The sequence below is a fragment of the Bos indicus x Bos taurus genome, chromosome 15 (genome assembly GCF_003369695.1).
Source record: "Bos indicus x Bos taurus breed Angus x Brahman F1 hybrid chromosome 15, Bos_hybrid_MaternalHap_v2.0, whole genome shotgun sequence".
In the NCBI taxonomy this organism is placed as follows: Eukaryota; Metazoa; Chordata; class Mammalia; order Artiodactyla; family Bovidae; genus Bos; species Bos indicus x Bos taurus.
Genome location: NC_040090.1, coordinates 18,578,678 through 18,604,968, shown reverse-complemented (window position 1 = coordinate 18,604,968; position 26,291 = coordinate 18,578,678). Strand labels below are relative to the sequence as shown.

General features: G+C 40.2%; 1 protein-coding gene across 3 annotated transcripts; it reads right to left on the bottom strand.

Annotated features, from left to right (window-relative positions):
* Nucleotides 1–2,163: 2,163 nt before the first annotated feature.
* Nucleotides 2,164–26,268, bottom strand: APIP (APAF1 interacting protein). Of its 3 annotated transcripts, none has more exons than XM_027562680.1 (7): nucleotides 26,021–26,223; nucleotides 15,848–15,948; nucleotides 10,191–10,239; nucleotides 7,646–7,763; nucleotides 5,868–5,940; nucleotides 3,025–3,192; nucleotides 2,164–2,467 (listed from the first exon to the last, which is right to left on the bottom strand). In XM_027562680.1, exons 1-7 carry the CDS (start codon nucleotides 26,075–26,077, stop codon nucleotides 2,368–2,370), a joined length of 666 nt encoding a protein of 221 aa, XP_027418481.1. In that variant the 5' UTR covers nucleotides 26,078–26,223; the 3' UTR covers nucleotides 2,164–2,367. The 3 variants fall into 3 exon arrangements, with proteins under 3 accessions (XP_027418481.1, XP_027418479.1, XP_027418480.1); XM_027562678.1 differs by having other exon boundaries at nucleotides 2,168–2,467; nucleotides 5,868–6,003; nucleotides 26,021–26,268; XM_027562679.1 differs by having other exon boundaries at nucleotides 2,171–2,467; nucleotides 5,868–6,000.
* Nucleotides 26,269–26,291: the final 23 nt, after the last annotated feature.

Genomic DNA, 26,291 nt, shown 5'->3' with positions numbered 1-26,291 from the left:
TGGAACAGGAGGAGGGGAAGGACATTGAGCATTCAAGGAATTCACTCCCTGCAACGCTGGGGTAAGAGCGGAAGTGAAAACAGTCACTGGGAACGTCAGGGGAAACTGTCTCCCCAGGGGAGAGACAGGTTTCACTTAGAGCAAAACAAGCAAACGAAGCTTTCGAAAGGATGAGTATTGGGGGGATTTCTTACTCTTGCTAAATAAAGCTGTTTCAGTGGCTGTGGTGCAACTGGATTGGAGTAAGTGGGTCAAGGAGCAAGTGAGAAAACAGAAGTTGACAGCAAACTGGATAACGCTCTCAAAGAGCTCTGTTGGAAAGGTGCCGTGCATGTGCTTAGTTGCTCAGTCATGTCCCAACTCTTTGCGACCCCATGCACTGCAGCCCACCAGGCTCCTTTGTCCTTAAGGATTCTCCAGGCAAGAATACTGCAGTAGGTAGCCTATCCCTTCTCCAGGGGATCTTCCCGACCCAGGAATTGAACTGGAGTCTCATGCACTGCAGGCGGATTCTTTACCAGCTGAGCTACCAGTAAAGGTGCTGGAGTTAGCCAAATGATTGAAGGCAAAGTTTGTTTGAGATGAAAGGTATCACAGTGCACTTTTATACCAATGAAAGAGGGTAAAAATTGACAATGCAAGAAAGAAATGGAGTAAAATGTGGGGATCTTTGCGGTGGCAAAGCTCTTGAGGTCAGCAGGTGCTGGGATCCAAGGCATAAGTGGAAGAACTGACTTTAGAATTCTGTAGGAGAGTGACAAAGAAGGCTGGAGGCAGGAAGGCTGGCAGAAATGTGAAATGGGGAGATTAGTTAGTTCTTTGAATCTATTTATCTCTAAAAGTCTGAGGAGGTTATCTGAGAGGTAATGTGGGAAGGTTGGGTATTTGATGTCAGATAAGTAACACTGTGAGAAATAGTCACCAGAGAGAGAAAGTGAACTTACTAGGGAATTACAGGGCATCCCAGGTGGTTTAGCAGTAAAAGTATCTGCCTGCAATGCAGGAGACGAAGGAGACGAGGGTTCGATCCCTGGAGTAGGAAATGGCAACCGGCTCCAGTAGTCATGCCTGGGAAATCCCATGGAAAGAGGAGTCTGACAGGCTACCGTCTATGGGGTCGCAAAAGAGTTGAATACAACTCAGCTACCACCAGGGAATTAAAGGTTTGTTTGGCAGCAACAAGTGACCACCTGAGAGGTATGGTCAAAAATCTGAAGTGAGATCAGTCAACATACTTGTGCACTTCTTCCCATCACGCCTTGCTGCTTGGGTACAGGTGCCAAGAAAGTGGCTCTCAAAGACTGAGGGTTTTGACAGGTATGATGGAGGGGACAAGATACACGGGTTAGGATGTTTCCAATAGTGTGGTGCAAATGCCATCATCTATGCTTCATAAGGAAGGAAGCAAGGATATGAACGGAGTCATGGACAATGATAAATGGTAGGATCAAGGGGCTGGAAGTCTAGATGAGGCTAAAGACTTGCTGGAGAGAAAGAACTGGGGTAAATGAATTCGAATGGCTTGAAGATGATCAACTGAGGGGGCTAGTGGATGAGATGATGGTTTTGGAGATGGTGCATTATTTTCTCTCCCAATTAAACAATAGTATTAACCAAATAAAACCTTATGATCAAGATGCTGCTGCTTTTGGCTACATTAAAAAAAGCATTTTCTGATTACATCACTGGGCTGGTCACGGTTTACTTCATCAGGAGAGTTTGAGTGAATATCACTTGATTTGAACTTTACAGCTCTACGTCACAATATAGGGACATCTGTACAGCATAAAGAGGAAATCTATAAAATTGATTTGACATTAGCATTGAGTGGCACATCTGGTCTTAACTTTTCATGTAAATTTATGTTACCAATATTAAAATAAGAAAATGCTCATTCTGTAACTTAGTGGAAATCTTCCAATGGGTTCTAGTATCACCAACAACTTTGAAGAGTAATAGGAATTCTCTGGAAGTATATACAAAAAAAGATTAATTCAAAGGGAAATATTTTGCCATTAAGGGGTTTAGAAATAAACATAAAACACATTCATGGGACTTCTTGTGTGGTTCAGATTTCTCGCTTTCACTCTAGGGGTCGTGGATTCGATCCCTGATTGGTGAACCCCACATGCAGGACAACGCAGCCAAAAAACCCAAAACACATTCATTATAAAATTTTTATTCCATTGTATTGTCATTTAAAATTATAAGAATGTAAGCAAATATCACCCAGTGTCAGAAGATCTGCCTTGTTTAGTGACAAATCAATAGTTTCATAGACATTTTCAATTCATTTAAAAAAGGTCATGTCATTTATGTAATAATTAAGATAAGCTTTATCTCTCTATATAATAAACTTCCACTGACTTATACAATCCCATTTTCTCCAGCGGGAAGCTGTGCTGGGTCCAGCCCTGCTTGCTTCATTGATACGGCAACATCAAACAAATAGTCATAACACTCACACCTGTTTAAAAAAATAAAAAGCAAAAAGCATTAGAAGTGTTTGGTCAGAGTTCTCCACTTCTAACAATTACATTTTCCCTCTGCATCGAGTGAACCCTGTTCCGAGTAATTTTATTCCCCCTCAATTCTATGCAAAGGGTTTCTTATTTTGTCTCTAACATTATTTAAAAAAGGAATCATACCATATCATGCCACATACTATATACTTCTCAGGAAATAAAAAGAGTTTAAAGTAGACTACTTACCTAAATTTAAATTTTTTATTATGTGCCATTTTTGTAAATAAATGTAGCAAATCATCCTAGCCCTCAACTGAGAGAACAAGAGCTGTTGCTCCTTCTTTATATCAAAGAGCACAGTAACTTGCCAAACAACAGCTGACCTGAAAATTATTTCTTAACAAAAGAATATATAATACAAATAAAATATCTAGAAATAAAAAACTATGTAATTGGTTTAAATTCAGATTAAACCAATTTGACCAGTGACACACCAAAAAAAGTCATCCTTCTTTGAAAGTGTGGTGACCGGCCTTGACGTTCCTTGGTTTACACTTACATGGTTTTAGCCTTCTCCCACGTCTCTCCCCAGACGTAGACTCCGTGCCGTCTGACTAGCACTGCACAGGAGTCTGGGTAATCATTCATTGCCCGAGCCATGCGCTCTTTGAGGTCTTTCTCCTCAGGTGTGTTCTCAATAATAGGCACTACTAACATATCATCGTATCTGTAAGACAAAACATGCTCCTTTTTAAAACAAAAGAATTCATATATAAAACTGATCACTTTTTCAAATAATAAACTAGACATTCTCTTTATATCGGAGAAGCCACTCCAAATTATGAACAAGATGTTGCATGTCAGTCTGTGTATCCTGCATGAACAACTATATCAAAAGACGCCTTGGGAATCTGGCAGGCATTGTTCTAATCCTAAGTAGAAGTGGCAGAAATTTGTACAGGACACCAAAAGATAACAAAGAAATTATCAAGATCATACCAGTATTTCCATGAAGCATAGAGAATCATAGTGTTTTGAACATAGGAAGGATTAACAATTGAACTACTTAAAGCAGGAATTTCCCAACAGTACGAAATCATTTTATTCTATCTCTGCAGGACCCGAAAGTGTCTTGGATAGGCAAATAAATACATGTGTGGTTTATGGTCCTGGGATAGCAAAAACCTTCTGAGTGAACCATTAAGGGTATGATAACATTTTTAGAACGTTCTCAAATCTATGATGTTAGAACTTGTTTTTACCTTATTTTTAGTAAGTACATGTGATGAAATCAAAATATGCATTTTTCATTTTTTGTTTCTGTAATAATACTCAAGCAAATAATCTGTCACTGGTAAAGTTACAACTATTTCTGAGGTCATATACAACCAATCAAAACTCAGACATATTTTCCTTGTAACATGAACTTCTCTTGCCTTGTTAATGTATCATCTGCTTTTTCACCTCGTCTGTAATGGCTACATTTAACTAAAATAAGTTCTATCAATAAACTATCAGAAATTACTACTTTAGGGAAGGTATAGAATAAATAGCAGTCATGTGATAAAGAACTTGGCCAATCATTAACAGAATGAGGTTGCCCATTATTTCACTTAAGTAAAACAGAGGTAATTATAAAATATCCTTAAACATGGAGGGAAAAATTGCTAGTCCCAAGTCTTTCCTAGTATTGGCCATAAAAACCACAAACTTATATTTTCTTCTACCATACACCAAACAGTCAGAAATAGCTCCAGGTGCAAAATAATTCCACAGTAAAGAAGACCTGAAAGCTAATCCAGTCCGATCTACTCCTTTTACAGAAGCAGAGCCTGGGGTAGTCCTCCAACTAAACAGCGTTCTTTTCACCCTTCCATAGGCATTCGCCTTCAAAAGGGAGGACAGTTACATTTAACATGGTTACCTCCCCAATAAGAATTAGGCATTTGAAAGTTACCATTATTTTTAAGATGCACTTAAAATTTTTAAAAAGTAGAGTGCAAAATGTAAAAACTCCATCCTTTTCCCTACTCCATCCAGCTTTTTTTGCCCCTTCTTTTGACCGGATACTTAGGATTCTACCCAAAACGTGATTAAGTACCACTGCCCAGGAGCTGTGAAAATGACCCTGTTACTGATTTCCCAGCCAGGCTCAAACAGAATTGCAAAAACATCTCAAAAAACTTTGTACTCTTTAAGTTCCGAAACATTCAACATAATATATAAAGAGTATATACACTGATGCGTAACAAATGGCATCTTTGCATTCGCGTCATTCTTTTTTCCACAAATTCCAAAGACTCTCTGCTGGGCTCTGCTCCTATACCCACCGTTTCACATGTTCTTCTGACCTATTTTTATTTCTTCACTGAAGCAATCAAATGCCAATGAAATTGGTAACACACAAATGCCTCTCCTTCAAGACCCAGACGTGGAAAAGGTAGTATGCGGCTATGCTTTAGTACGTACGCTTTCAAAATTTAAATATTTAACTTCTGTAAGTAGGTGTTTCCCACTGCTGAGGAATGCTTTAGGCACACAATAAATATTAACTAAACTCAAGTCAACTGAGCTTCTCAGCACACTAGTTTAAACACGCACTGTTACGTGCAGTTAACAGTAACACACTGCCCTAAGAACACTTCAGTGAAACCGACACCCTTTTCCTCTCAACAAGCCAAAGTGGATTCAGCCCCTTTAGGAAATTAAGAAGGGTGAAAGTTCAGGAACAAGAATGCCCAAACATTTAGATGAAATGCTGAGCCTGTCTCTGAGTCCCAGGAACACGTTTCTTCGTGTCACTATATTGTAGATTGATGAATAATGGCCACATTTTTGTGGGCTGGTAGACTTAGCTGATTTTGTCTAAAGGGCCTCTGTTCTATATTATCTATGCCCCTTTCCACACTGAAAATTATAAGCATATAGAGATCTAAATTAAAATAATTATAAATTTTTTAATGAAAATTTTTTAGAAATACTACATGAAATCCAAACGAAGCATAAACTTTAGTCAGAGCTGAAACTTCCTGAAGACAAAGTGAAGGTGAGGAGCGCTTATTCTCGGGTTGTTTCAGCAGAGGAACACAGTCTTTCCATCTCTACAGAAATCTCAGTCCAGTCCTTTTCTTTTTACTCCAACAAACATTTCATTACTCATGTTGGCAATAATTTACCAAGGCTGAGTTGGGAATGGGGAGAAGGAAGGGAGGCATACGATTTGTGTCACTGAGAATAGATCTGGAAGTATAATATTAAGTGGAGTATTAACTAACACAGATACATAACGTCGCATTAAATACATAAAAATATCAGGATCCCGTTTATCACAAGAAGGAGAAATACTGTTCAAATTATTTAAGCACAAAAAAAAGTGGCGGGGGGGGTTGGCGGTGGAAATACCTGTAATACCCTCCTGAGGTACATTTCTTTATTCCTTTGATCATCTCTTGATGTGTAATTTTAAACTCCTTTCCTGGGAAGACAAGGGTGGCCATGACAGCAGCTTTAGAATGGGTATGGATCACAGCACCTGCTTCTGGGGTGGGGGTGGGGGGGAGAATATAGTCACATGCTCAGTGAAAAGCAAATTACCCTTTTTAAAGAGTTTATATATATATATATACACACACACACATACACACACATATTTATATACGGTTATGGACTTGTTTTTTTTGGCATGGAATAATAAGTTGGCAGTGGGTAGGAGAGGAGGAAGGGAGGTAGGAAAGAGAAGAGTCAGAAAGTGAAAAGAAGAAACATTAAACTTTATCCAGCAAGCGGACAATGCGTGCAATACTTTATACACGTTCAAAAACATTTTTCAGATGGTCTGAAGTACAGCTATTATAATAATGGAGATCATTATCATAATACTATGACCACTCAATTAGGGATTCCTACATCTCCTTTAAAGATGTTTTCTCTTTGTATTATCACAACAACCATCTCTCCCATTTAACGGTCAAGGCTCAGAGATTGTTAAATAACTTATCCATGGTTATTTAACTACACTGTCCAACTTTAGACAGTAGTTGAAAACTTGGGATTTGAACCCAGGTCAGCCTGACCCTTGATCAAGATAGGCTTTATAGTGTAGGCCACATCTTGGTGACATGAGGGATGATTGGGATTTTGAGATATAGATGCAATGGGTTTACCTAAAAAAGAATTTGTACACTATAAAACTCGGTAATGGCTATTTTTGCAACTGGAAGTTTATTTAGCATTTTCGCTAGGAAAGATTCTTCAGGCTGGCAGAATCTGCTGCTGAAGTTTCATCCTGTCAATAGTAGCTGGTAATGTCTGGGAACAGAACACAGCACAATTATTCCCTGTATACTGATTTCATTCAGGGGCTATACTAAAGCATGGTCTTTATGACTTCATTGCAATGGTAAGTCAGTACTTCAGTTATACTTTCTTATTTTTACATTGTCCTTTAGGTTCAACCTTTCTAGGTTAGTTTTCTACCACAATTTCTGGGAATTACTAATAAAATTAGTCATACAGTAAATTTTTCAAAAAAGAGAGGACCACTCCCACTGAAGTGAAGAAAAGACCATGATTTTCCCTCCTTTGTAGTTTGATTAATTTCTACTACAAGTTCACAGAGGTATAACTCTAAACTAAGAGTAGGAATTGGATTGTATATATAATAGTTGGTTAATTTGACAATCTAGTGGAGTCATACTCATCTAGATTGGAATTCTGGCCCCAATACTCCCTAGCTGTTTATTTTGGGAAAATCTTCCCACAGTCTCTGTCCTCTCATGTATAAAATGAAATACTAATGGACCTTCCACAGGGCTGATGTGAAGACTGAATCAGTCAACATGTTTAGAATTGCACATAGCAGGTATTTAAGAAATTTGAATTACAACAATAATTGCCATTATTTAGGGGGGAGTTCTATTGTTTAGTTGCTAAGTCATGTCTGACTCCTTTACAGCCCCATGGAGTATAGCCTGCCAAGACTATAGTCCATGGGATTTTCCAGGGAAGAATACTGGAGTGGGTTGCCATTTCCCTCTCCAGGGGATCTTCCCGACCCACAGATTGAACTTGTGTCTCCTGCATAAGCAGGAGGATTCTTTATCACTGTGCCAAACAGGAGAGCCCATTTAGGGGAGCCTACTCTGCAAATATTCGTTATGTTGAGTACATTTTCTACCAACCTCTCATTGTGTAAGCATTCATAAAAAGAGGAGTGCACTGGCTTTTTTTAAGATTCTTAGATGGCGGAGGTCCACTTATGTCCTTTTCATTGATGTCACAAACAAACATGTCTTCAGGCTATTTAGAGAAGGAAAAAGAAAAGAAAAGGTTCATAAAATATCAATGAGAAATGTCTTCTTTCTTGTTGGTCTATAGTGTATATACATAGCGTGAATATATGTGTTCAGCTCACTTCAGTAGCTCAGTTGTGTCCGACTCTTTGCCACCCCATGAATTGCAGCACGCCAGGCCTCCCTGTCCATCACCAACTCCTGGAGTTCACGCAAACTCATGTCCACTGACTCGGTGATGCCATCCAGCCATCTCATCCTCTGTCATCCCCTTCTCCTCCTGCCCCCAATCGCTCCTAGCATCAGGGTCTTTTCCAATGAGTCAACTCTTCACATGAGGTGGCCAAAGTATTGGAGTTTCAGCTTTAGCATCAGTCCTTCCAATGAACACCCAGGACTGATCTCCTTTAGAATGGACTGGCTGGATCTCCTTGCAGTCCAAGGGACTCTCAAGAGTCTTTTCCAACACCACAGTTCAAAAGCATCAATTCTTCGGCACTCAGCTTTCTTTACAGTCCAACTCTCACATCCATACATGACCAATGGAAAAATCATAGCCTTGACTAGACGGACCTTTGTTGGCAAAGTAATGTCTCTGCTTTTGAATATGCTATCTAGGTTGGTCATAACTTTCCTTCCAAGGAGTAAGCGTCTTTTAATTTCATGGCTGTAATCACCATCTGCAGTGATTTTGGAGCCCCCAAAAATAAAGTCTGACACTGTTTCCACTGTTTCCTCATTTATTTGCCATGAAGTGATGGGACCAGATGCCATGATCTTAGTTTTCTGAATGCTGAGTTTTAAGCCAACTTTTTCACTCTCCTCTTTCACTTTCATCAAGAGGCTTTTTAGTTCCTCTTCATTTTCTGCCATAAGGGTGGTGTCATCTGCATATCTGAGGTTCTTGATATTTCTCCCGGCAGTCTTGATTCCAGCCTGTGCTTCTTCCAGCCCAGAGTTTCTCATGATATACTCTCCATCTAAGTTAAATAAGCAGGGTGACAATATACAGCCTTGATGTACTCCTTTTCCTATTTGGAACCAGTCTGTTGTTCCATGTCCAGTTCTAACTGTTGCTTTCTGACCTGCATACAGGTTTCTCAAGAGGCAGGTCAGATGGTCTGGTATTCTCATCTCTTTCAAAATTTTGGATTTAAATATTTATATAATTATAGTCTCACTCAAAAATATGTAGCCATTTTGAGAAATAAAAATATGTTTTCTACTAACCAAAATAATCTCAAGAGTTAAAAAAAATCCACCTTTAGAATTTGAAGAAAAAAATTGTTATGGAAAATTTAATATGCAAGTATGAGGTTATCAATTCATTGATTTAATTTCTCACTTTTGCCATGTAATTTCACAACTATATTTCAGAGAGACTACATAATCACTATTTTAGGATGGGTATCATAATTTTTTTTCAATATTTCATAATATAAGAGGAAAAATAGAGAATAAAATTTTCTTATTCCTTGAGAATCTTACCTGGTACTCAGAAATGCTAATCTCGATGAGGCACATTATTTTTTAAATTCTAAAGAATTATGTAGATCCAGGTTTTTCCTAGTAACATGCATATTTCTGACTTGTAACTTTCATTTGCCAGGGTTTATTATAAACTACCATATAAATTCTTTATTAATGAAGCATTATGCCTTAGAGAGAATTAAGTATTATGTACTTGTTTTAACTCTATTCTGGGTATTATTCTAGCATTAATACAGAAGGGGTCCTCTCAAAATTTTGAAACAAAGTTTTATAACTTTGGAAGAGCTTTGCCATTATTAAATATGAGTTGATTTGGTCCATTTGGTCCAATCTGATTAACCTATTAGCCTGATAAAAATGGGGAGAAGGCAATGGCACCCCACTCCAGTACTGTTGCCCGGAAAATCCCATGGATGGAGGAGCCTGGTAGGCTGCAGTCCATGGGGTTGCTAAGAGTCAGACACGACTGAGCGACTTCACTTTCACTTTCCACTTTCATGCACTGGAGAAGGAAATGGCAACCCACTCCAGTGTTCTTGCCTGGAGAATCCCATGGACGGAGAAGCCTGGTAGGCTGCAGTCCATGGGGTCGCACAGAGTCGGACATGACTGAAGCGACTTAGCAGCAGCAGTAGCAGATAAAGATGGTGTTACAATGCTGCAGTTACAATCATCTTTTATTATGATTTAAGACTGCACTATTCACTTTTGCCCTGTAGAGGCTGAGAGAAGATTTAGAACTCCTGGTGACATGTAGGACCATTACCACCTTAAAAAAATTTAGTAGTTACTTAACAAATGTTTGCTGATTAGTTATTTAAATTATCACAATATAATTTCCCTTCAAAACTAACATTTTTTTAACATTAATTCCATTTCACAAAACAATAATCAGGTAGAGAAGATGAGACATTTAGGTTTAAGAAGGATCCCTTTATCATACCTGAATCCGTTCCTTTTGCACTCCTGAAGGAGCAATGTAGATTTCATTGCTGGTGATACAAAATATAGAAATTGGTATTTATTTAACTCTATTGTCCTGCTTTTGCAAAAAAGAAGTGTATCCTTGCAGTCCAATCATTACTCGTCTTTATAAATCAAGCCATACAAATAGCAGCTTTATTCAATTAATAGAATAGGCTGTATAGAAAGAACAGCAAGCTACTTTAATGTCTTTATAACGCTGGTGACACAATAAAATGTTGATAGTTGCTTCTGTCTTCTACATTTTCATATAAAGTTCTTTATTTCTTTTTATGGTGCAAAATTAATGGTAACCAGGCTTTCATCTAGTTAGGATAAATACATCTGAAAACACAAGTCTTTAGCATCTTTAAGCATCAATAAGCAGAGCTGATCTTGCTAGACATGAAACACAGTAATTCTAAAATCTAATCAGGAAAATATGCTACTCAAAGTCTTACAAGGAATCGGGTTTCATTTTGTTGTTTGAAATGCTCTTATTACAAAACATGAAGTTCAGAGACCTCTGCTGGATGGCTGGTTAAATTACAGCTTTAACCCTGGGCTACTTTTCTGGGTGGAACAGTATGCTTCCTAGTTGAAAAACACTTCTATCTTGTGAAACTACATGGTAACAAAGCTAAAACAATTGCAGAAAGTTAAAAATGTAAAAGGCATGGTTACATCTGGAGATCTCTGTTATACAGCACTTGTGCTAAGGGAGGATGCTACAGCATCACCACAAGGTGCTTTCAAATTTGATTTGGAAATTAATTTCAAAATCTCTAAATTCTCTCCACCCTCAACAAAGATCCTCTGGCTCATGTATCACTTTCAGTTGCTGCCAGAGGGTATTAAAGAGCTGCCACATAATGCAAATGAAGGAAATACCAGCAGCTGCATGCTCCAGCTTCTGCCACTGAGGCATGGACTAGGGACACTAAATCAATATTAACTGTTTCTGAAGGAGACTCCCAGGGCTTCCTAGGGGATGCTAGTGGTAAAGACCCCGCCTGCCAATGTAAGAGATATATGAGACATGGGTTCAACCCCTGGGTAGGGAAGATCCCCTGGAGGAGGGCATGGCAACCCACTCCAGTATTCTTACCTACAGAATCCCATGGATAGAGGAGCCTGGTGGGCTACAGCCCACAGGGTTGCAAAGGATCGGACAGGACTGAAGCAACTGAGCATGAACACACAAGAGAGACTCACAGACTTAGAGAACGAACTTATGGTTGCTGGGGGTAAGGATGGGGGAAAGGATATTTAGGGAGTTTGGACATGTACACACTACTGTATTTGAAATGGATAACCAACAAGAACCTACTGTATAGCACATGGAATTCTGCTCAACACTATGTGGCAGCCTGGATGGGAGGGGTGTTTGAAGGAGAATGGATACATGTACATGTATGGATGAGTCTATCTGCTGCCCACCTGAAACTATTACAACATTGTCAATTGGCTATACTCCAAAATAAAATAAAGAGTTAAAAAAATATCAACTGTTTCCCACAGAAAATGAGGATGACTAGCTATACTGCATCAAGCTGCCAAAGTTGGGGTTACAAATAAACCTATAGACTTAGAACTGACAAAATGTAAGGAAGTTCCTTTAAGGTATACTCATAAATTAAAGTCTAGAAAATAAATGCCGGGTATGAAAGTGAAAGTGTTAGTCGATCAGTCGTGTCCGACTCTTTGTGATCCCACGAAACTGTAGTCCACCAGGCTCCTCTGTCCATGTAATTCTCCAGACAAGAATACTGGAGTGGGTAGCCATTCCCTTCTCCAGGGGAATCTTCTCGACCCAGGGATCAAACCCAGGTCTTCAGCACTGCAGGCTAACTCTTCACTATCTGAGTCACCAGGGAAGCCCAAATGCCTGATAAAGAGAGTGAAATACAAAGTACAGGAAGCTTTGTTCAAGCACTCATTTTCACAATGTAGTTACTACTTTAGAACTTTGTTGCCTAAGAAAATCATAGAGTGGCATTCCTCCGGAACCAGTGGCAATGCATAGGGATCATACTGTCAAAAAGGACCCCTTATAAATACCAGAGATCCAAATCTTTTGTCCTCATGTAACATGAAGAACATGAAAGAGACTCTGGAATCATGTGTGGTACGTAATCCAATCACCTCTGCTGGGAAGTGGACTTGTAGGTCTTCTCACGCGGGAAGATATTTATGCAGCCCCGGAAAAAGACCCAGATAAAGTTCACAACAGTCTGCTGTAAATAAGCCCTCAGTAGTGAAAGCATGGAATCCTAACCACTGGACCGCCAGGGAATTCCCTAGTATGCTAAATCGGGTTTTATTACTACTTTTGTAAAATAGAAATCAGTTTAGATTTTGGTCAATTTTGATTAAACAATTAGCTAAATAGATTTTAGAAAAAAATATATTTACACCTACAAGGAAGGAGATATCCGGATAAAAATACAGAGATGATAGAGCTTTTATTTTGGGAAGGACAAATGCTAAAGACTAAAAGTAAAGCATTTCTTGGGACTGTAAGCCACAAAAGAAAGCATGCTGAGTTTCAAGGTATTACGTTTGGGAATTTGTTTTCTCCACACTCCCTGCTCTTTCACTCTGGTGAGCAGGGGGACAAACCGCAGGAGTTCATAATACATGTACATGTACTGCTTCCACTCTTATTTACTTAAAAAAATCCTTTAAATCTTACTATGCTTCAATTATCTTGTCTACAATATGGGTTTATTAATTTTAATTTTAGTAGCATACAACAGGATTAGTGTTTCTGACACATAAAAACATTATGCTGTGAAAATAGGAAATGTTAAATGTGAAAGGTAGGAGCCCAACCTAAACACAATGGCTATTAAGTATCCTGGAATAGCCCTGACTATGGTTATTTTCTTGATCCTCCATTTCTTCCTTTGATTTAACACTCATCTGTGTCCTAAGCTGTCTTTTCTTGTTTGGCACCACACATCAGGAGCATATAAACTGGACTGATAGCAGCCAAACCCTGGAAATGTAAATAGTTTCATTTTCTCCAAAGGGCTTACTGCCACACTTACTATGGAAACATAATCTATTGGGTTTGTGCTTCATTCCAAATATATCTGCTCTGAAGCATCAGAAAAAACTTTCATTAACATGAGAATATTAATATCATTGATGAAATTATTGATATGGGTCTACAAAGTCATTTAAATATTAGGGAGAAAATTCAACATTTTACTACAAATTACCCATTTTACTCTATGAAGCACAAATTTAGTAAGATCCCAAATGCAGTGACATACAATCGTGGCTGTTTTCACCTGTGACCTCCAGGCGGCGCTCCTCACCAATTAAGAATCTAATAACAGGCATTTTACAAATACAAGGCAACTTCCCTACAAATTGACTGTAATGCTACAAAGTCAATTAATTTTAAAATGCGCCCCTCAGGGCTTTAGCATAACCACACACAATTTTAGTGAATGGTTCTACATTTTAATTACAGTCTTTTATATCTTTATTTAAAAAAAAAATTTCTTCTTGAGATCTGCAATGGCTCCTTGCTTACATTCTGTTTTTAATTTTGCTATTTTTTTTTAAAGAGCCAATTGGAAAAAGTTATTTTAATTCAGCTTGGTAGAAAGCTCTGTTTCTTACATATGTACGCGTGTGTGTGTGTGTGTTGTGTCCGACTCTTTGTGACCCCATGGACTGTAGCCCACCAAGCTCCTCTGTCCATGAAATTTTCCAGGAAAGAATACTGGAGTGGGTTGCCATTTCCTATTAGCGGGGATCTTCCTGACCCAGGGATCTAACCCATATCTACTGTGTCTCCTGAATTGGCAGGCGGATTTTTTTTACCACTGCACTGCCTGTGTGTGTGTGTGTGTGTGTGTGTGTGTGTGTGTGTGTGTGCGCGCGCGCGCGCGCGTGTGCTCAGTCGTGTCCAGCTCTTTGTGGCCCCATGGACTGCAGGCTGCCAGGCTCCTCTGTCCATGGAATTTGTGGACTGCAATCTGCCAGGCTCTTCTGTCTATGGAATCTTCAGGCAAGAAATACTGGAGTGGGTTGCCATTTCCTACTCCAGGGGATCTTCTCGACCCAGGGATCGAACCTGAGTCTCATGCACTGGCAAGTGGATTCTTCACCACTGTGCCACCTGGGAAGCCCTTATTCGTACACGTACAAACTAGTATTTCTGACAATGCAATTAAAAAGCAGGTTACTAAAGGCAAGGTTTAGAACATGATTTATTATAAATAATACAGCTCAAAAACAAAATTACTAGGACTCAACTCCTAAATGAAAAAATGAAACAACTATAATAACAACAAGTGTTATAGGACTTTGTTGTGAACAGGTCAACTTGAAAGTTTTGGCAAAATACTCTGAAAACCTGTGAAATACTGATTGACACAGTAGCACTGGGTTGATGGTAAGAGGACCCACGTAACGAAGGTACCATGTACTACGAGGAACAGGACCTTTGCAGACCAAGAGCCTCCCTACATATGAACTCTGACAGCTGTTGAATAAGGCCTCTCCTGACGTTTCCCACAGTTTAATTATATTTCATGAGTTTCTTGGTAATTTGAAGCAGATTAAGTTTCAATGGCATCATCTTGTGGTATGCCACAAAGTCCCTTTAGTCTAAAATGTTCTGATTATAGAAACTCCCCTGGTGGTTCAGTGATTAAGAAGCCATGATTCCAATGCAAGGCGCAAGAGTTCAATTCCTAGTTGGGGAACTAAGATAACTGCATGTTTCGAGGCCAAAAAAAAAAAAAAAAAAGTTTACTGATTACATTTTACATTCTATTCTTTTTTAAACAATGCAGCCTCCTTGGAGGTGTTACTCTATATATTCAATATCACATAAATATTGCAGTAGTCCAAGTTTGTTAAAGAAAGTGAATTAGGATAAATAAATAAATCAAGTTACTCAATTTAATATTCAGCCTCCAGACAATTAATATTCCTAAAACATTTCAGGAGGAAAAATATTAATCCTGTTCCAGAAACACTTAAGGGAATGAGATTCTACAACCTTTATTTTCATTGTAAGTAGGTTACTTATTTTTTCATCCTCTTAAAGGAATGACACTGAATAAATCTCATGAACAATTAAATACTATTTATTCCTTCTACTTCAAGTCAAATATCTCTTGTTTTGTCCTGTGAGCAACATGGACCCGCAGGTATTAAGTTCATTAATAACAATACATGTAGTTAGAAACGCATATTGCCTTTTTTTACTCAAAATGTAATTTTTAGGATTTTTGGATGGTTAACAATCTGTATCTAAGTGACTCTGAAATATGTATCTGAACCTTTGAAACAAATCCTGTCTACCCAGAGGGGATCCTTTACAGTTCCAGACACGAATATATCCAGCAGCATGTTAGTTAACTTTGGTACTCCAAAGACTGGGACCAAATTATTTGGATTTCAAATTGTGGTTCTTAAGTCCACAGGTATTTATTATATATGCAACATCTAGAGCACACTTACTCCATTGGGTTATGCAAATACCTATTTCTCTATTTAGAAACTAACTACCTTGAGTACCATAAGAAATCGATCATCAGCTGTTCTTTGACATAATACATGTTACGCTCTTGGTGGTCTACTTATACGGAGAATCAGCCAGAAACTTACCCATGCTTCAAGCTAATTCCTCCTCCAGTCCCAGTGACCCAGCCCAGGTGGTAGAACTGCTTGCACAGCTCTGGGATCAGGTATCTTGGATGTTCCTTGTCCTTAAAAAGAAGATAATGATTTCTAAATAGACATTATTTTATCAAGTAACTATTATAGGAAGTTACTTGATATCTTACTAAAATATATATAATACATACTTACATACTTACTATAATACATACTATATAATATATACTTACTATAATATATACTGCTGCTGCTACTGCTAAAGTCACTTCAGTTGTGTCCGACTCTGCGCGACCCCATAGACGGCAGCCCACCAGGCTCCCCCGTCCCTGGGATTCTCCAGGCAAGAACACTGGAGTGGGTTGCCATTGCCTTCTCCAATGCATGAAAGTGAAAAGTCAAAGTGAAGTCACTCAGTCGTGTCTGACTCTTAGTGACCCCATGGACTGCAGCCTACCAGGCTTCTCCATCCATGGGATTTTCCAGGCAAGAGTACTGGAGTGGGTGCCATTGCCTCCTCTGATAATATATAATAGATATCTCTAGTAAAAAACCAATTTAAGGAAGTTTAAGAAAATCTACCATAGAGAGGATACTGTGAGAGAGAAAATTATTACAAAATATACTTTGTTTTTAATGTTTGGAAAGTGGATCTGCCATATTGTTTGGCAACCTAGAATCATTCAGTTAAGGGCCACACAGTCCAATACTATGGAACAAGTTATAACAATGAGGTGGGGAAATGCCAGATTATATTGCAAAGTGTCTTACTGAAATGGTTGAAATAAAATAGAATCTAGTGCTGAAAGAGACACACTTCAGTCTACCCAGAAGATTTCTTTAAACAAAACAACTTTTTCAAAACACCTCATTAAGGCATGAAGTACATGATATATACTATGATAGTTATTTTTTCATCTTCTCTGTGTTGGTTCAATTTTTTTTTCTAAAAAAAGTCCTTTTTCCATAGTAATTATACTGTTTTCTATTATTACAAAATCAATGTATACTCATTATGGAATATAAGTCAAGAAAATGACATAAAAAGCACTCAGAAGGAATCATAATTAATATTTTCTAGGCCCCATTCTCAGAGAAGGCAATGGCACCCCACTCCAGTACTTTTGCCTGGAAAATCCCATGGATGGAGGAGCCGGGAAGGCTGGAGTCCATGGGGTCGCTGAGGGTCGGACACGACTGAGCGACTTCCCTTTCACTTTTCACTTTCATGCACTGGAGAAGAAAATGGCAACCCACTCCAGTGTTCCTGCCTGGAGAATCCCAGGGATGGGGGAGCCTGGTGGGCTGCCATCTATGAGGTCGCACAGAGTCGGACACAACTGAAGTGACTTAGCAGCAGCAGCAGCAGGCCCCATTCTATGAAGATATATGTTGGGATAACATCTTACTGTTTAAGATGTTATATAAGTAATATATGAGATATAATTGACATATAACATTATGTTTCAGATGTACAACATGATGATTCCACATTTATATAGATGGTGAAATTATCAGTACAATAAATCTAGCTGAAATAAAAGCTCCACTTTTATATATGTCTGGTGATTATTTGTTTAGAAAAGAAAATAAAGCATTTCCCCCTTTTGGTAAAGCTAAAATGAATGAAAACAAAAACAACAATAAAGAAATACCATGAATTCCATTTTGGCAGTAATGATTTATAACCCTTACCTTGAAAACAACTAAAACAGCTGAGTTATTTTAAAAAACATTTCAAAATATATTGCTTAGCTGGCTGGAAAATAAGGTTTCACGGGGGCCATTACAGAAAAGAGTGAGTCTACCTGGGAGGGAAATGAGCTCCTATAACTTCCTTGACGGCATCTGAAAAACTCTGGTGACCTAGTGCTTCAATTTTGATAGCTGTGCAAGTCACTAGAAGCACAAGATAAAACCTAAGGTATGCTCCAAACGGGGCATCCAATACAAAATCCCTACATAAGGCACTATACTCTCCAGATTAAAGTGAACAAGAAATAGACGCACTATGCAGCAAAGCACAGCCAGCAAATCTGCCTGTAGAAAATCAGCACTGGGTAAAGGAGAAAAAACAGCTTTGAGTCCAAAGAGAGGTTATTATAGAACAGACTACATTTTTAGCTACTTATATGGGTATTTGAAATTATGGTATTTTCCCATATTCACTGTTAATATTATACATACTATTTTATTTTAGATAAGTATTGCTTGTGATAATTTGATGGAGCAGACTTAAGAATATAAAATTAAGGATATGGAAAAGCTGAAATTTTTTAAAGTTCTGACTCAGCACAGGCTTCAGGGTTAATTGCTTACATTACCTGGGGCCTCAGTTTTGTTATTGTTTAGTTGCTCAGTCATGTCTGGCTCTTTGGTGACCCCATGCACTGTAGCCCCCAGGCTCCTCTGTCCATGGGATTCTCCAGGCAAGAATACTAGAGTAGGTTGCCATTTCCTTCTCCAGGGATATTCCCTACCCAGAGATCGAACTGGTGTCTCCTGCACTGGCAGATGGATTCTTTACCACTGAGCCACCAGGGAAGCCCAGGCCTCAGTTTACTCATCCATTAAACGAAAACATGCTGAGGATTAAAATGACATATAATGGATATATCCAATCCCAAAGAAAGACAATGACAAAGAATGTTCAAACTACCACACAATTGTACTCATCTCACACACTAGCAAAGTAATGCTCAATATTCTCCAAACCAGGCTTCAACAGTATGTGACCTGTGAACTTCCAGATGTTAAAGCTGGATTTAGAAAAGCCAGAGGAACACAAGATCAAATTGCCAACATCCGTTGGATCACAGAAAAAGCAAGAGAGTTTCAGAAAAACATCTACTTCTGCTTTATTGACTACGCCAAAGTGAGTGAGTGAGTAAAGTCGCTCAGTCGTGTCCGACTCTTTGCGACACCATGGACTGTAGCCTACCAGGCTCCTCCCTCCATGGGATTCTCCAGGCAAGAGTACTGGAGTGGGTTGCCATCTCCTTCTCCAGGGGATCTTCCCAACCCAGGGATTGAACCCGGGTCTCCCGAATTCCAGGCAGACGCTTTAACCTCTGAGCCACCAGGGAAGTCCTGAGTAGATCACAACAAACTATGGAAAATTCTTAAAGAGATGGGAATACCCGACCACCTGACCTGCCTCTTGAGAAATCTGTATGCAGGTCAAGAAACAACAGCTAGAACTGGACATGGAAGAACAGACTGGTTCCAAAAAGGGAAAGGAGTACATCAAGGCTGTATACTGTCATCCTGCTTATTTAACTTATATGCAGACTATATCATGCAAAATGTTGGGCTGGGTAAGCACAAGCTGGATTCAAGATTGCCAGGAGAAATATCAATAACCTCAGATATGCAGATGACACCACCCTTATGGCAGAAAGTGAAGAGGAACTAAAAGCCTCTTGATGAAGGTGAAAGAGGAGAGTGAAAAAGTTGGCTTAAAACTCAACATTCAAAAAACAAAGATCATGGCATCCAGTCCCATCACTTCATGGCAAACAGATGGGGAAACAATGGCAACAGTGAGAGACTTTATTTTCTTTGGCTCCAAAATCACGCAGATGGTGACTGCAGCCATGAAATTAACAGACACTTCGTCCTTGGAAGAAAAGTTATGACCAACCTAGACAGCATATTAAAAAGCAGAGACATTACTTTGCCAACAAAGGTCCGTCTGGTCAAAACTGAGAGAGTCAATTCCTAGGCAGATTGATAAGATCCAGGGGTCCCCGAAGAGAGAGGGGTCTGGAATTCTCAAGGAGGAGGAAAGGACAAACTTTGTGTTTTTTTTTTTTTCCCCTCTCTACATGCCTTAGTCTTAGTCACATAAAAAAAAATTTTTTTTTCTTTAAGCCCGGAACTGATGATTACACAACTCAGTTTAAACTCTGTATTAGGGATTATATAACCACAGTGTATCCTGCTTGAGGACAGTTTCTCCTTCCTGAAAACCTTCTGGCTAATCCTGTTACCTTAAAATGCAAATTATGGAAGTGGGTCTAGTAAGATCTTTACAACCTTGAGACATTCTTTTGATATATTGTAACAACTCATCAAAGTATATAATTCTCTCACTAACACTAGCGAGGGGGGCACTCTCCATCCCCCTTCTGATGTCTATGTCAGAAGCTTTCTCGGACCCTTTTCTTACTTTAATAAAACTCTGCTACACAAAAGCTCTTGAGTGATCAAGCCTGGTCCCTAGTCTCATAGCTAAATCTTCTTCAGAGATCACGAATCCGACATCATTCACCATAAGCTATCAAAGCTATGATTTTTCCAGTAGTCATGTATGGATGTGAGAGTTGGGACTGTGAAGAAAGCTGAGCACTGAAAATTGATGCTTTTGAACTGTGGTGTTGGAGAAGACTCTTGAGAGTCCCTTGGACTGCAAGGAGATCCAACCAGTCCATCCTAAAGGAGATCAGTCCTGGGTATTCTTTGGAAGGACTGATGTTGAAGCTGAAACACTAATACTTTGGCCACCTCATGCGAAGAGTTGACTCGTTGGAAAAGACCCTGATGCTGGGAGGGATTGGGGGCAGGAGAAGGGGACGACAGAGGATGAGATGGCTGGATGGCATCACCGAGTCTATGGACAAGAGTTTGAGTGAACTCCGGGAGTTGGTGATGGACGAGGAGGCCTGGAGTGCTGCAGTCCATGGGGTCGCAAAGTGTCCGACACGACTGAGCGACCGAACTGAACTGAACTGATAATGGACGTAAAGCAGGCAGCACAATGTGTGTCACAACGTTCATTTCCTTTCCACTTTAATCAATGAAAAGTTTCTGAATTAAAATGAATAATAAAGCTATGTTGGTTTTTCTTATTTTTTCCTTTTTAAATCTAGCCAAAATTACTGATGCCTTGTATAATTTGCTATTTCCTTTTTTAGGAATATAAATGATATTTTAATTACATATTAAAATGCAGCCAATGAGAAGACTCCTGCAGTTTTCAATCCTTAAAACCATCAATTTGCACAGCAAGTTGCAAAAGTTATAGGAAATAGGCTGTTCTTAAGCCTCGCTTCCCCCACCCTTACCCGCATCAGGGTCTTTTCGAATGAGTCAGTTCTTCACATCGTGGCCAAAGTATTGGAGTTTCAGCTTCAGCATCAGTCCTTCCAATGAATATTCATGACTGATTTCCTTCAGGATGAACTGGTTGGATCTCCTTGCAGTCCAAGGGACTCTCAAGAGTCTTCTCCAACACCACAGTTCAAAAGTATCAATGCTTCAGTGGTCAGCCTTCTTTATGGTCCACCTCTCACATCCATACATGACCACTGGAAAAACCATAGCTCTGACCAGATGGATCTTTGTCAGCAAAGTAATGTCTCTGCTTTTTAATATGCTGTCTAGGTTGGTCATAACTTTTCTTTCAAGGAGCAAGCGTCTTTTAATTTCATGGCTGCAGTCACCATCTGCAGTGATTTTGGAGCCCCAAAAAATAAAGTCTGACACTGTTTCCACTGTTTCCCCATCTATTTCCCATGAAGTGATGGGACTGGATGCCATGATCTTAGTTTTCCGAATACTGAGTTTTAAGCCAACTTTTTCACTCTCTTTCACTTTCATCAAGAGGTTCTTTAGTTCCTCTTCACTTTCTGCCATACGGGTGGTATCATATGCATATCTGAGGTTATTGATATTTCTCCTGGCAATCTTGATTCCAGCTTGTGCTTCATCCAGCCTGGCATTTTGCATGATGTACTCTAAATATAAGTTAAATAAGCAAGGTGACAATATATAGCCTTGACCTACTCCTTTCCCAATTTGAAGCCAGTCCACTGTTTCATGTCTGGTTCTAACTGTTGCTTCTTGACTTGCATACAGATTTCTCAGGAGGCACATAAGGCTGTTTGGTACTCCCATCTCTTGAAGAATTTTCTGCAGTTTGTTGTGATCCACACAATCAAATGCTATGACATAGTCAATAAAGAAGTAGATGCTTTTCTGGAACTCTCTTGCCTTTTTCACCATCCAACAGATGTTGGCAATTTGATCTCGCTTTCCTCTGCCTTTTCTAAATCCAGCTTGAACATCCGGAAGTTATCAGTTCGCTTACTGTTGAAGCATCTTATTGAAGAGATTAACACACTCCTTCTGAAGGCTGGACATTCCCTTGGAGATTTTTCCAAGACTGAAGACCCGTTCACTTTACTTCCCCACTGCATCTCCCTCTCCATTCTGCCTTTTGACTTTAGGACCTTAGTTTCCTTGCTTCTCTCTAAACTATAAAAGAACCTGGCATCCAGACCCCAATAAGATGGTTATTTTGAGATGGTAGCATGCTATCTTCTCAGGCTGCCGGCTCCCGAATTAAAGTCTCTTCCTTGCCTCAACATCTTGTCTCTCAATTCAATGGCCTATCGTGCAGCGAACAGAGTGAGCTTGAACACGGTAACACAAGGAGCCCGGCTTTAACTCTGATATCCACTAGCTGAGTGCCCTATGTAAGTCAGTGACTCTTTCTGGGTATCGAGTTCCTTATATTAATAATCTGGATGAGTGATTCCTAGACTTCTGAATTTCAAGACCAATAGCTTTCGTTGCTGTTGTTCTTTAAACTTTAGGGACTGACATAAGATTGCCAAGTTACAACGTTAGTTATATTTAATCATTATCACATTCTTCAAAAAAGAAAGTGCATGTTTAACATAAAAAGAGTAGGAAGGATGTCAGAATAAAAGCTAGTCCTTTAAATTGAATGCAGTTAATTTTGTGGAATTCACTTTCCCATCATCCTAGCTTTTCTTACTTTAAAATACTAGAGTGTAAAGCTCTCACGTACTCCTATTTGGCCAGGATGAAGGTTGTTTTTTCTTATTTGGCCTATTTGCCTACAACTTCTCCATTTCCCTCCAGCTTACCCTTCACTCTATTTTTAGTACTAATATAATACACTACTTTGATCACTTAAACTCCCTTCCTCAAATCATTTAATGATCAGATACCATGTCTTGGGTCTGTTAAGTCCTTCTGCTTTCTTGCTCCAATTTAACTTTCAAATGTTTTCACTTTTTTTTTTTACATAAACCTCTCAGTTCTAGTCCACCTATGTAGTAATCAACCTCCAGGGTGGCCCTTAACGATGATCCCAGTTCTCTGGTTTCCACTTCCTGGTGTAGAGTTCCATCCCAAATTGTATGAGGCTGGTCTGTGTGAAGACCGACTGAGAAGTGATAGTCTGTCACTTCTGATATCAGGTTACTGAAGACTACAGCTTCTGTCTTCTGTGCTCTCCTTTGGATCAGCAGCTGCCATGTTATAGGGTACTACCTATGCAGAAGACCATACAGGGAAGAACTGACGTTTGGGCCAATAAAATGGGAGGAACAGAGGCCTGCCAGTAACTTTGTGAGCCTGGAAACACATCCCGGCTGCAGTCAAGGTTTGAATGCCTGCAGCTCTAGTTGACAGCTTGACTGCCATCTCATGAGAAACTTTGTCAGAAACTGTGTGAGACAATGATTGTGTGTTACGCCTAAGTTTTGGGATACTTGCTATGCAGCAATAGATGACTTAAGACACATTATCTTGACAGCCAAGAATACATCATTTTCTCTTTGCACTGTTATTGCTCATGCTAGATGTCCAATTATCCCAACTCTAGCTGTCAAATTCTTATCAGCCTTCATACCCACTTCCCCTATGATTCCTTCTCTCATCTTCTCAGGCAGAAGTGATCCTTCCTCAAACTCTGTGTCATGGCAATTGCCCTTTGTACCTTTTTTGTGTACCTATTGAATAGCCCTCTCATTCATTTACTTAACAAAACTTTACTGAAGGCCCCGAAGAAATAAATATGAGTAAGATGAAATCCTTACCCTTGAGCGCTCAAACTCTAGTAAAAGTTGTAAAATCACAAAACAACATATAAAACAAGATGGTCCAGGGCATTATCAGAGTAGAAGCTACTTCTGGGAGGAAGCAGGAGTTGGGAAAGACCAGCCAGGAAGGGATGCTGAACTAAGTTTTAATAAAGGATGTGGCGGAGTACGCAGGTATGTGAAGAGGAGAAAGAGCATTTCAGTCAGAGAGAACTCTTAAGCACCTGCAACCAGAATTACGTTCTGTGGGATGGAGGCAGGTAGGGATAAAGACTGTAAGGATCTTTCATGCCATGCACTGGGGTTTGGACTTTATGTTACAGATGGTTGATAGCTGCTGAGTCATTGTAAGTAGAAGATGATTGGATCACATCTTGTTTTTGGAACATTTCTATAGGGGTAGTACAGAAGAAAGGCTGAAGGATGACCAAGGAAGCAAAAGACCAGACCAGACCAGAAGGCTGTGCGAAATAGTTTCAAAAAGAAATTTTAACGTGTGATGGTGGAGATGGATTTGGAAGATAAAGAAGTTAAAAAGGATAGGCTTTGGGTAAGAAAACCTGAAAAAAAAGGCTTCAAGGAAGTCTAAGTTTTCAGTTGGCTGAGTTGCTAAGTGGATAGTGATACCAGTTTTAAGCATTCCTTGCCTGTCTACCACACATGTAGCACTTCTGGGAATTCAGCCCTGAACAAAACAGAGTCACTGCATTAACGGAATTTATACTCCAGGGGATAGTTTTTAAAAAGCTATGTTGGCTGAAAAAAAAAAAAAGGCACAACCTCAAAGTTAAGTTTCAGTTCAGTTCAGCCGCTCAGTCCTGTTTGCGACCCCATGAACCGCAGCACGCCAGACCTCCCTATCCATCATCAACTGCCGGAGTCTACCCAAACCCATGTCCATTGAGTCAGTGATGCCATCCACCAACCATCTCATCCTCTGTCGTCCCCTTCTCCTCCTGCCCTCAATCCTTCCCAGCTTAGCATAAAGTTAAGTTTAATTGGGGGGTAAAATGAGGACTATAGGCAGGGAGACAGCCTCTCAGTTCTGAGGAACTGATCCAAAGTGGTGAGAAGGGAGGTCAGTTGATAGATTATTTTAGTGAAGGGGAGTTACATGGAATCAAGCCCACATTTTGGCCAAGGGTTGATGTTAATCACCAGAAGGTTGACGCTAGTCAGGAGGAACAGATGTCTCAATTATTTTAGTGCTTTTCTAGATAGGAGAAAAATGCAAGAAATTAATACTTATAAAATGCTCTCTTGAAAACAACTGTCTGACAGCCTGCTCTGCCAGGTTTTCCTAGAGTATCTCATTCCTGATCTCCTCTCTCTACTCCTTTCAGGGTGTGTTGAAAGTCTAACTCCAGCAGGTACTGACCTAACCCTTGTAGAAGCAGACAGTGGACGACTTTTTAAATGGCAGTGAAATGAAGAATAAACAAACTGTAGTACGTGGGAAGAAGAAAACTTATCTGTGTTAGTTACTTATTCACACAGAATAGTGGTTGCCAAGAATTTACCAATAAAACCTGCTAGGCTGTGACCCACGTTACTACTTTTTAATTGGGACCTTCAGCCCCAAGAGATAATAACAGGAGAAATAAAGGAGAGAGTTTCGGGGGGGGAGGCGGTGCTTTCCCTCCCTGCCTCTTAATTAAGCAAGGCTTCTCACGTTTTAATTGTTTATTCCTCTAGATTTCCTCCATACCCAAGGCCTAGCCCTTAATCATCACCCTGAGCACGTGGGTGTTCCAGAATGAAAAGGTATGCGCAGCCTAAGGGTGGATTTTCCTCTTCTGCTTAAGGAAAAATCCTTTTTAAGATCATTCCATAATCAATCTAACCGAGGTAGTCAAAGAGCAACTGCGCAGAGTAAAAGTGCGGGCAACAGTCCGAAGAGATGGCTCTGCGTACGTTTTCCCACTGCCTGCTGAGCGGCAAACGAAGGGCGCAGGAAAACAGCTGCAGAGCACAGTCTTAGCTCCCATTCCACTCCAGAGCTTCGAGTTTCCCCGAAGGTCTGTCTTTATGTTAAATGGGTTTGAGACACACATTAAAGACGCCCAATGCTCCCCCTCAGTTATTTTTCCCTTTTCAACGTTTGGTGCCCAGCCCTCGCGGCCGAAAAACCCCAGCGCTGAAAGCAAAGCTCGCCGCGTAGGCCGGGGCCTCAGTCCACACGCGGGGAGCAGGCGGCGGCACACGGTGGTCGCGTCCGGCCCGGCGCAAAGCCCCACCCGGCCGGCGCCTCGCTTCCGCCGCCGCCTCGCCTCCTGGGAATAGAGGGCACCGACGGCCCCGCCCCTACCTGCGCGCGGCACTGCCGTAAGCAACAGTCTCCCTCTGGAGCGTGAGAGCCAGACATGGCCGGGACTAGCAGTACCCGCGCCTTGCCACCTTCGCACGGCTCTGCTCCTGGCGCTTCGCCTGGGCCAACGCAACGAGGCCCGAACTAAACTCAGGCGGCTCTGAGGGCAGCCTGGGGGCGGGGCGGACAAGATGAAAGGCGGGTCTGAGAGGGCCTCTCTGACCCAACCGCGCAGCCGCCTTGGCCGGGAGGCGGGGGCCAACCAGGTTGG

Coding starts and splice junctions, on each gene's coding strand:
- APIP (XM_027562678.1), bottom strand. CDS start 26,077: ATGTCTGGCTCTCACGCTCCAGAGGGAGACTGTTGCTTACGGCAGTGC. Junction 3,193..5,867: donor ACCTCAGGAGGGTATTACAG/GTATTTCCACCG, acceptor TTTGTCTTACAG/ATACGATGATATGTTAGTAG. Junction 2,468..3,024: donor TGGGAGAAGGCTAAAACCAT/GTAAGTGTAAAC, acceptor TTTTTTAAACAG/GTGTGAGTGTTATGACTATT.